Raw genomic sequence first — 12,656 nt, forward strand, 5'->3', positions numbered from 1 at the left:
AATAAAAATATGCTTTACCATGTTAGCTATGATGTGTGGGTGATTTTTGTGTATGTGTGCTTTAAAGTTGCTTAAAAGTTTTAATTTGTTTGACACAGGTTTATTGACACATTTTGAAACAATTTGAGATTAAAGTCAAAATGTATTCGCTTATTTCGACAGCGAAGTGAGATACCAATAATTACTACTGCTGTATTCAGAGACGAATGTTAATTACACAACTGTATTTAAATGACGAGTTTGATAGTTAATGTATGGGGCTTACATCAAAATCTTAATTTAATTACAACTAGATGTCCCGCGCGGCTTCGCCCGCGTAAATTAGAAATTTTACAGAAACCGCACATTTTCCCATAAAAAATATTTTCCCCGTTTTTTCCCACATTTTCCTGAGTTTCTTCGGTCGTATTAGTCTTAGCGTGATAATATAATATAGCCTATAGTCTTACTCGATAAATGATCTATCTCACACTGAGATAAGTTTTTAAATCGGACCCGTAGTTCCTGAGATTGACGCGTTCAAGCAAACATACTCTTCAGGTTTATAATATTAGGTAGGTATAGATTTTTTAAAATTATCGCTTGACAAAGTCGAGTCTCGATCTAAAAGACTATGAAATGGTATAATATGGTAGTGATGATGATATTTAATGTAATTTGCATAGTAGCATATGCTTTCTGTTCTTAAAACAACGCCGAAACTCCCAAACTTGTATCTATAAAGAATCAGGAGTTCTCTCAGCACCTTCGGAACCACGGTATACCAGGTATAACTCGGTGCAAAATCTTACTTGTTGGTAGCATATTATGCTTAGAATACTTCTCACGAAACCGAAGTCACCACATGTTTCCCTATAAGTTTTGAGGAGTTCCCTCGATTACTTATGGATCCCTCATCAGATCATCACTTTTGTGAATATAATACCAAATTGGGATAATACCTTATATAACAAAAGAAAAATTTTGAAAATCGGTCAAGAAACGGCGGAGTAATCGTTGAATATAAAGAAACGAACATAACACCTCCCCCATTTTGAAAGTCGGTTAAAAGTGTAGCCTATGTGTTATTCTGATGTATAAGCTATATTATTGTAAAGTTTCATTAAAATCCGTTCAGTATTTTTTGCGTGAAAGAGTAACAAACATCCATACATCCACACGTCCATACATCCATACATCAAAACAAACTTTCGCCTTTATAATATTAGTAGGATTAAGTAAATATTAATATTCGACTCTGAATACGGCAGTGAGCTTTCCAAGTAAAGTAGTGAATTATTAATAAGCATTAATTACTTATTGTCTACAAAATATAATCCAGTCTTAATATTATAGCCCATGGGTTCCAGAGCCGCCCACGGTTTAGTCTATCACAACATTCAGTTTGCTTAAGTACGGGCGGGGGAGGAGGAGGGGGAGGGGGATCATAACGCCAGGCCGGCGCTGATGATGATGATCAGCAGGCTGCAGCGGGACTTCGTACCTGGAATGCAATTGTAAGTTAGAAAAAGCCTGTAAAGCAGTTCCACTATTTAAAAGAAGGACAATCCATCCTTTCGGTCTCATCGCAGGCCGACCCTGGACTCTGATTCACAATGCGTAATTCGACTCCGAATCGGAAACTTCATTCAATAAATGCTCGCCGCGGCAGGCATTGACCAATGACTGCACGGTAAAGTTTTCGAATCCGTGTCGAATGGGAATCGTGAATCGCCCTGTTGACCGGAGTTGGGAAGGAAGTAATTTACAAATTGCAAAATATTATACGCAAAGAAAACTTTAAGAGTGATTCTGAAACATGATGCTGCTATGTATTAAAAATTAAATATTCTCGAAATTCCACACAACTGATTGATTTGATGAGCGTTTCGTTGGAGCAACTATTATGCAGTCTGGTGCAGTGTAAAATCTACTTTCAAATACTCTGCATAGAGTCCGATTTGAATTGCAACGATTTCAAAACAACGTGCGAAAACATTCAACTTGTGTCGCGTGATTGCGTCTCGGTGCAAATCGAATGTAATGGCAAGGATACACGACGATACCAGACACTAAACATTAACCGCCGTACTCAGAGACATTTAATTATGATTAATCTTCAATTTAATGAAGAGTTTGACAGATAATGAAAGGGGCTAAGTCAAAATTTTAAATTAATTACATTTAAGTAAATTTTAATAATGTTCCACTGTGAGTGTGGCAGTCAGTGTACGTACAAGGAATGTCTGCGTGTGTAGCAACAGTTAGTTGCAGAAAAAAAAACTTCACAAATGTATTGTGCTACGAAGATAGAATCATTTTACTGCGGGAAAATAACCATTAAAATTTCACGCAGTATAGCATAAGCCCAATACCTGCAGAGTCCTCCCCGGTGACGGAGGCGGGTCTGGGCGCGTCCTCCCGCACCCACACGGGCTCGGACTGCCGCGCGTAGATGTCGTGGATGGTCGCCACGCAGCCCAGCTGGAACTGACCGCCTGCTGGGGCTACCATGCTGTATCTGTAGGGAAAATATTCAAGTTTTTGAGTCTGTCACCGAATATGATCTATTACTCCTAGAATAGCTAAGATGTTAGGATCGTCACCAAACAGCCGAGTTGCTACTGGGGCTGCTGTGCTGTATCTGTGGACACCATCACGACCCTTAGCTACTCGTATATTACAGTCTACACTAGTGCAGGGGTCAGAGGCTTCCATAATATGTTCCACAGTTTTGGCTCAAATAAATAATAAATAATAAATAATTTATTTATTTAGCTAACAGAAGTTAGGAGGAAGTGCTACGCTGAACCGGGAAAGTATTCAAGCTTTTGAGTCTGTCAGACGGTCACTATGTAAGCTATAAGAGTAGTAGGGAGTGATTGCTTCTTAGAATAACTGAGATATTGGGATCGTCGCCACACAGCCGAGCTGAAACTGACAACCTTCTGGGGCTACCGTATCTGTGGAAATAATTATTAATTACTAGATGAGGCCAAGAATCGTTTATCTCAAGGGAGCCGTACATTTTTCCGGGAAGCATTCTGTGTCCTTTCCCGGGACTCATCTCCATACCCAGAAAAATCGGTTTAGCGGTTTGGGTGTGAAGAGGTAACAGGCAAACAGTCACACATTCACATTTATTTTTTAACAACGTACAACAAAACAACAATCTTACTTACCCAAAAATTTACGTAAAACTCCAATTTCTACATAAACGGAGCTAAACCTTTATTAGAACTGATAAGCTCTAATACTTGATAAATGCTGACCTCTCTTGATGTTACTTATTTTTGTCCTTGATTGAGGCTCGCATTTTCGTTTCATAGAATATATTATTATGTTATTTCTTTAATACTATGGCCGTAGAGTATTATCCGTTCACATGGGATATATCCGCTTCCTAAAACCTTTGTTGAAAATGATTAGAATTTGAATATTCATGTGAATTTGTTCCAGAACTATCGCTTGATTAAAACTGGCAGTTCTGCGGAAATTTACATTTTAATTTTAATACAGTAGCGAGTTAAAAATGCAGCGTGGCCGGCCGGCCTCGGAATATCTGAAAATTGTGAATTTCACTGATATATACTACAGTAATCGGTGTTTCCTATTACTGGAGAGTGCACCGGGTAAAGCCGGGGTAATTTTATTGTATTCTTGAGGAAAATAATTAAATGCTTTAATTGATAAGTTTCATTTGAATATACTCTCCTAAAAGCTTATTTCGGGGATGTATTAAAAAAGATTTATGCTTAATTAAGCTATTATATAGCAGAAATCATTGTATTAAATTCGTATAAAATTTTCAGTAAATATTCCCTTAAAAATAACTCCTCTAAAATAATCTCACAAAAAGTGCGACCGAAGGTTCGTTCACTTGGGAGTACGATATCACGGAATGACACACAGACAGACATGTCATACATATTAGATGGTACCTTAAGCGTATAAGTACAGTAGCTCTACCATGAGTTTAAAGCTACGTAAATTTTTAGTATGGCAAATTTTACAGCGCCTCTAGCGGTCACTTGCGGAACTAAAATCACCATACTAAAAATTTACGTAGTCGGTATCGAGTATCGACAAAAACTATAGCTTTAAACTCATGGTAGAGCTACAGGTAATAGACAGACAGACGGGCACACTTTCACTTTATAATAAGTATCCACTGATTTTCTATAGGGGTTTTTTTTATTATGTAATTTGGGGCCGTCTATGGGCTATTCGCCCATATCCTTTTTTTTTGCCATCTTTGTATATAGGTTTTTCACCAAGGATAATTGAAATAATAATAATACTTGATTGTAATTGTAGTCCATCACGCCATGGACTTTTTTTTAATATTATATAGAACAGATAGAATATAATATTATAAACATATATGTGTAATAACAATATGTCTATAGGGGTTAAAATTATGTATCAAATTACGGATATTGATTTTACCTTTTGAAATTTAAATTCAATTTGATCAATGTGAAATGTATCCGATATAGGCAAAGTAAACTAAATCTATTCAGATATTACCAATGGCTATTTGATATAATGCCTGCCTTTCCTGGAACTGAAGCGTATTGGCAAATTCAAATTGTAAATGTATATTTTGCTTAAATTTGTAGTTAAATCTGTCTGTAGTTGCAGCTTTCATTAACATAATCGGTTCATACGCTTGAGCTATTGCTTTTTTTACGCTTATACATTTTGTAGCGTAACGTAGTGTAAAATGTTAAGTTAGTGTTGCTACCACACATGATCAAAACTCAAAAGAACTCGGAATAGTTATTTTTGATAGGAAAAAGTTTGAAAATTTATCCTACGCCACTTTTCTTAGCTAAGCCTTTAAGACACTTACGTATTAGCCCTTTTTAAGACGGGCAAATCTTTTATAGATCTCTGGAGGCATTGAAGGGCAACGGTGTATTAAATTCACCTGCCTTTGCCTGAGCAACAGCCGGATATAAACATTAAACCGGTTTGATTCTTGTAACCTCTTTTGGAGGAGCTGTGGGAATAATACTACCAACCACATCTTTGCTAGCGGACATGTACTATCAGAGAAGTTGATCCATAGGCACATGGCGGACCTGCGTAATTTGGTCGCAATGAGTCAAACTCAGCCACGAAGCGAACGCAGACCGCGACGAATATTGAATTAACACAAATGACGTAGGTCCGTCAACTGCCTATGAAACAATTTCTTCGATGGTACCTAGTACAATATAGACCCAATTCTTCTCCAGCCTAGCTCTGGAGCTCACCACACAATATCGCCCAGCTCACTCTATCCTAGCCCGGGGCTCACCTCACGACGTCCTGGTCCTGCGGCTCCCGGTAGACGTGGTGGTCGGGGTAGACCCGCGCCAGGCTGGAGCTGGTGTAGCTCAGCCCCACGCGGTACTGCTCCGCCTCCAGCACGCTCAGCTCCAGCTGGCTGAACGCCCCCCGCTCCTTGAAGTCCATCTCGAACGTCCACCACGATACGGATTCGGCGATCTGATGAGGAAGGAATAAGTTTAAGTATTGGGAGCACTTTATATTTTGAGGATTAAATATTATATTTTAGTTTTTAATGAGATACTTGCAAAGAAAGTATACGGACTTTTTGTTAAAATAGTCGGTAATGCCATATTTCATGAAAACTTTTGATTATACAATATCAAACTTCTACCAGTGAAAAACTAAATTGGTAATATTATAAACCCGTGTCATAAAGCTTCAGAAACCGATCATAAAAATTAAAATATAAATAATTATAATTAGCAAATGTTACCCGGGCCACCCCGGGCCACCCCGGGCTACGAATGTATTATGTTCTCAATTTTTGACATTTTCCCTAAATTATTTGTTAATGTATATTTATTATTTAATAACTTTATGCAGTAACTGAATTCTATTGACATTTACTAAATTTTGTTATGTTGACATGTAAAAATAATACTTGTAATAAACTATAATTAATTAAGTAATTGTAAATGATTTTATTGTAATTTTGTATTTAATGTAAATTTGAATCATTAAAATTGTGTCTTGCTATTATATAATATAATAGGTATTTCTGATAACTGCACGGAGAATATATTAATTATTGTGAATGCTGTGTACATCTGTAATTAACTTTTGTTTTAGAATAAGTTTACTTGTAAAGAAATAATGTAATCTTGTAGCAATAAGTTATTGGTGTATCAATTTAAATAAATAAATTAATTAATTAACTCCTTATTAATTAAAATCGACAATAGCGAACAAGCGAAGCTTACATAATAGTTCATATGTAACTTCCCCATCTCACTAGCCGCTGTTAAGTTTACAGTTGTCGAATAATTAATGTAATTATACATTCACTTAATAATATTTGCTATAGGGTATTAATGTAAATTTAAATCACAAACAATCAATTTACCCAAATTTAAAAAGGATCAATTTTATATTTACTCAACTCATGAGCCGATCGGCGTATCACGTGTAATATAGTCCGGGAGCCCGCATCTGTTTCATTTACTTTGCCGCTCGTTAGCGAGCTCCTCGACTATCGCTAATCTGGGATCAGTGTTTGCTTTGATCGCTCCACTTTGCTCTCTTTGTCTCATTTTATCGAAGACTTTGCAATCGGAGACTAATTTAATCAATGGATGATTTGATTATAGATTTATTAATCTGAAGCATGTTCGTTCTCTGAGATTGCTTTCCTACTTGTTTTTTAAAGTCTACTGTGTTGTGTGCTATGCATCCTTCTCTCGTTAGCTTATATTATGATGGACAAAATATACAGGTGATAACGAATTTGTAGAGAAGTGTATTCTTCGTTGATTGGCCATTGTCGACAACGATCGCATACAGTATCGCATCATGGTTATTTATCATGGGCTATCGCGAACAGCGTACGGGACTTTAGAAGCCAATTAGGTACTTAAAATATTTCATCTGACATAATATTACTATTACAATCATTAAAATTAATCGATAATTATGACTGTTAGATTACATTTAAATAGGTATTCAAGATAAAATAAACTCATTTCGTTACCTGACGATATAAATAAACAAAATATAAACAGACTCACAAAATAGGAATTAAGCTTAATTTAAAATTACAGTGCAATAAGTAACCGGAATGAAATAATAAGTGCAAGTTAAATATTTAACATGCACGACGCCGCCACGCCGGCCCAAACAGATTTCCCGGGAGCCCGCCCGTGCCTTGTTCCAGATTAAAAAAATAAATGCATTACCTACGAAAAGTATGTTTGACGTTAATCCTAGAAGTAGAGCAACACTATGGCTATGGTTTGTGGAACTAATAACTCAGTTTTCGCAAAAAAATTACAAATATCCGATCATTGTTCAATTAGATTTAACCTAAAACATAATATTATAACCTATTGAGGTACTCGGTTTGCACAAAATTAAAAATTAAGTAAAAATTGTTGTCAACTTTTAACCACGAATTACCATGGTGTATTTGATCTAAAATATTAAAGCCTACAATTCATAAACATCATCATCATTCATTCATCTTTTGATAGAGTCCAAAAGATATCCGACTTATCTGAATACAATTACCAAAACGCGTATCACGGAGCCCGGAGAATATAAGCCGATATATTTTATTCAAATACACGAAAAATTACGTGACACAGACAAACGCTGGCTCGGCGTAATCTTGTCCAATTGACATCAATTCGGATGGCAATTTACTCGTATCGAGATATCGGGTCTCGAGATATCGAGAGTATCGAGAGGAGAATTAATCTCGACGTTCGTTGACGGTTTCCTTATTCCCACTTTATGTTCTGAAAGATCTTTATGAAGCGCTCAGAAATATTTTCTGGCAGCTTTGTCCAGTGTATTCTTTAAGAATTTATTGGGGTTATGATGAAACCAGTAGAGTTGTAAGTATAATTATTTTACCGGCAATCTGTATAATCCGGCATTGTATACAATTCAAATTCTAAAAGTGACATTCATTGTAAGAACACCAGAAATAAGCACAAGCTGGATTTGCCGATGATCAGACTTAGTAAAGTTGGTAAATCATTTAAAGGTCAATGTATACGCCTGTACAATAAAATCCCAGAAAACGTTCAAAATTTTTCGATTAATAAATTTAAAAAAGTAGTCAAAGAACGTTTGTGTGCCAAAGCCTATTACAAGGTCAATGATTTCATAAACGATGGCACATCTTGGGAGTAGGATGGCTCCTTGCAAGGCTACTTCTACATTATTATATTATGACTTACAATTATGTATGGATGTTGACATTGTATAATTTTAAGTTAGAATTGTAAATTTTATTTTAAACAGAATAATTTTTTTCTCACTTTTTTGGTAAAAAGTGGGACCCCGTGCGAGTTTCTTACGCCGGTTCTTCTCGCCGGGATAGTTCCCGAACCGGTGGTAGGCACCATTAGCATCAACGTTCTGAAAGTATTTGTTACAAATCTATTCGGAAATAAAACAATTTTTATTTTATTTTTATTTATTTTTTTCAAAATTCGAATTAAGCATACAATAATATACAATAGTATAGAAGATAGGTAACGTATATCCTAGGCAATGCCTAGGATATGCAGAGGATTTTATTTGATATAAAAACCGAAACTGCATCGTTAGATTTCACATTACAACTTCTCACGTCGGGAACCAGAGTAAACTGTAAAAAAAATACAATAATATGTCTGTATACGGTACGGTAGTATGCAGATTTTTAATAATTTTGTAGTTCATCCACTTGTATTGTTATGTACTCGTATAATAGCTCCCACACCGGTTTCGGTGACGGTGGCCGGTTTTATCGCAACCAGGCCAGCTACGCAGGAGTAATTTTATAGTGCTCAAGTGTGTGCGCAGTACACAAGAGCACTCTCTATTCCTTTACTCTCATAACCCAGTGGGACGGAAGACCGACATGACCGGCGAGAGATTAGGCGCAGGACCGCCTTTTTACATGCCCATTCGACGCATGGATCATCTTACTTGTCAGACAATCAGGTTATCAGCCTGCATTGTCCTAACCAAACTTGGAACGGGTATCAACCGAACACATAAAAGATTATAATATAAAAATGGCTATAAAAGACAAGAACGATAAAGTCATAATCCACATGGCGGGTAGATTCGACACAGAACGATATCTCTTTAACACCCTAGAAACTCCACCCAGCTTGAGTGACCCCTCTCCACCAAGCCAATGTCACAACATCTAAAGGCAAAGGGTGGAGCAGCATAAAATCTAAGGAAATCGGAAAATGTCGGACCTACTGGCCGCCACACCGACTAGGACCTCAAAAAAAACAAACTTGGAAATAACACGTTTCCAACGCGGGAATCGAACCCACGACCTTCGAGTCAAAAGCCGCGCTCTATACCACTAGACCACGGAGGCGTTATGTACTCGTATATTATATACTCCATAGACCATAATACAACGATTAGTTATTCAAGCAATCCCAGTGAACGCTGACGGGCGAAGTGTTTTATTAAACGTCCGCTATCTCCGCCCGCTGCAGGCACCAATTAGCTTCGTCGTCGATTCAATTTCATCCAATACAATTCATTTATACTAATAAATACGGATGAAATCCTTTGTCGCGACGAGAGCTTTTTGAATACTTTTCAATTACGCTCAATGGGAAGGTAAGTTTAAATTGATGGAGTTTGTAACTGAATTGAATGATTTTTGATCTCATTGAAGAGAGAAGAACTAAGGCTGATATTTTTAAGGAATACTTTGCAAAAAGCATTATGTATTTAAGGCTATAGAACAATACAAAAACAATATCCATACTTATATTATAAATGCAAATTCAGTATGGAGATACATTGAGTCGCGAAAAGGGATGGTAATTTTTATCCCGAAAAAATTTAGGCGCAACGGAGTTGCGGGTATCATCTAGTAATATTGATATATTTTAAAATAAAGTAAGAACAAAAGATCATAGTTTTTGAATAAAATATAAAGTAAAATGAATCAAATGATGCATAAACCTTCTATTGTGTTCATAATAACTGCAAAGTAACGCGTGGAATAGACAGGTTTACCTAATTCCGGACCAACCATCCAGAACACGTTAAGGTTTGGTGCAGACGCGCGACCTGTCGCCACTGCTCAATTTTGATTTCAATTGTCGAAAAATAAGGCCATTTGTGTTGCAGCATGACGAAGCGTTGCGAGTTGCGACGCGATCCTATTTAAGGGGGCGATTAAAGCAAAATAGATGATCTTATAATTCATTTTTATACTTGATATGATTGCTATGAATCGTTTCATTTTTTTAACATGTAGACTTTCAGAGAATATTTGATATATTCTGAATAAAAAATGTTTGAGTTTTTTTTTGAGTTTGACATTTATTTTTATTTGCGAGGGTCTGTACCAACGAAAATACGATAATATTATCTTAAAATTTGCTCGATAGAGAAAAATCACAAATATGCATCAAAATTTCACAAATAGGTATTTAATTTCTTTCAAAACGATGCATTCAACTAAGACAATATTATTTGAATAAAGATGTTTGATATTTTGCTATATTTTCCCTCTTAAATATTTTAGAGTTGAAGTTTTTTTTTATACATCAGAAGATATGAATGAATTGATAAACTGTGGTGTTGAACTTCCTATTCTAATTTTAAAATGCTCATTTACAAATTCATCGCATCGCATCGCCATGTGAACTGACCCTTACATGTCGCGGCGACAAGTCGCAGTCGCCGGTCTACACCGAGCCTTATAACCCAGTTTATCCGGGAATGTTTGGCGTAAGTTATGATCATGGTAATTTTGTACATCACCCCGAATCTGTTCGTTATTGAATTGTCGGGGAGTATTTAGCAATTCAAATAGATCCGGCGTTGTTGTTTTTATCAGTTTACTGAATCGTTTAATTATTGATAAACTGTCGTCTGATATTTTATTCATTTTTGCAAATAAATTCATTTCAATTTTTGTGTGATTCGCAAAACATGTTTTATCAATAGAATATGATATCATCGACATAATGTTTAAAATTGTTGTGCATTGTTTTTTCTAGTGAAGAATCGGAATTTGAATTAATATTATGTTTAATTTTATGAATATTCCACAATATATTAAACAACAGCAAGCCAGAAATATACTTATAATATTATTTGTTCCTACTAAAAACGAAACTAGCAACAGTGAAATAAATACAAAAAAGGATTTTGAAATTCTTGTCTGTATTAAAGTCGTAGCGCGGCCCCGCGAGAGTTGAGTCGCGCCAATTTGTAGCTGCCCGGCCTGGGTTCGGCTCCAGCTCGGTTCGGCTCCGGCTTGCAGGAATCTATTTACTGCAGACCCTCGGGGACGCGGACTCGAAAATGAGAACTTATTGACTTCCACGGTATTTTCTCCTTTGTTCTCTAAACTCATCATTATTAGGCGATACATTTTTACCGAATACACAAAGGTATTTTCAATTTGTTTGATATTCTTGTTGATTTTATGTTTCTTTGTAATTGGGTTTATGTTGGGCGAAATTTTGTGATTTCGGATTTGAAATCTAATGATTACTTTGTTTTGATATTCTCTTGGGAATTAATTTAGCAAGTCTAAAAAATTTATAGCCCTTGCATCTGGGATCCTGAGTTTAATACTTATTATTATTGGTTGCTGCTTTTTCACAGACCATTGTTTGTGTGGAATCTGGAATTCTTCCTACTCCTCCTATTTCCTTCTGATTCATTTCGTTGCGGGTCCCAAGACAGCTTTAGCAATTCCCTCGGGCTCCCGCCTCGCTGAGGTGATATCAAAGGTTTTCGTATTTGGATACCGCTGTCGATACTGGCGACACAGGAGATACAGTGGTGGGAATATTTGGTGAGTCAAAGCCCGTTTTAAAGACCTCTATTTGAAACTCACCTTATGTTCATCCAATGTCCAGGTGATGTTGGGTGCGGGGTAGGCCTCGTCGACGGAGCAGTTGGCGCGTATCACGTCGCCGCGGGAGTACGTGCGCTGCGACACCGACAGACGAGGGGCTCGGAATGGAGGATCTGGAAAAGAACTTCAATGTAAGTTTTTGTAAGGCATTAATTAGGTATATTATTCAAATAGTTTGTGTCGATCAGGTTTTACAACAGCACCCAAAAAGATGTCGTCTGATTTAAACCCAAAGTCGACCCGAGGTCTACAAACAATAAGATTTTTGTTGAACGCAAATATCGTGAAAAACTTTAAAATATTCTACAAATAATAAAGAAAAAGCATAAGGCTTGGAAAATATTTTTGCACTATTAGTTTATAATTCTTAACACTAAATTATTATTTAGTAACTTAATCAATATTCGTAAATATTTTTGCCCAATTATTTTATTCTTTACACTAAATAATATTTATCTATGGACGCTTCACACCACGTGACACTAAATTCTTATTAATTTACTTAAATCAATATTCGGAGACTCAAATAAGGAAAACCATTAAAGTGGCAAAAAGTGGAAACCATTCAGAGAAATTACGTCGGAAAAAATAAATAAAAATTACAAAAGTATCATTTCATCTCATTGATGGAAACGCGGCCAATAAAGAGGAAATCAAGAGAGGTAACAAAAAATACCGAAGAGAGATTTGATATTATCTAGATTGGGTCCATTTTTTGTGATTCCAACGTACAATCATTAACTGAAATCACCTTTTTTAATGAAAAACAATCCAT

General features: G+C 36.2%; 1 protein-coding gene across 1 annotated transcript in view; it reads right to left on the reverse strand.

The window, feature by feature from the left end:
• Window positions 1–1,210: 1,210 nt before the first annotated feature.
• The window catches only part of LOC121736652, a 216,413-nt gene continuing 204,967 nt past the window's right edge, over window positions 1,211–12,656 (reverse strand). The window contains exons 4-7 of the mRNA XM_042127979.1: window positions 11,861–11,994; window positions 5,285–5,475; window positions 2,355–2,500; window positions 1,211–1,483 (exon numbers count right to left, since the gene is read on the reverse strand). Coding sequence (XP_041983913.1) covers window positions 1,425–1,483; window positions 2,355–2,500; window positions 5,285–5,475; window positions 11,861–11,994 — 530 coding nt within the window. The 3' untranslated portion in view covers window positions 1,211–1,424. The remainder of the gene's footprint in view (window positions 1,484–2,354; window positions 2,501–5,284; window positions 5,476–11,860; window positions 11,995–12,656) is intronic.

The sequence above is a fragment of the Aricia agestis genome, chromosome 19 (assembly GCF_905147365.1).
Source record: "Aricia agestis chromosome 19, ilAriAges1.1, whole genome shotgun sequence".
NCBI classification, from domain to species: Eukaryota; Metazoa; Arthropoda; class Insecta; order Lepidoptera; family Lycaenidae; genus Aricia; species Aricia agestis.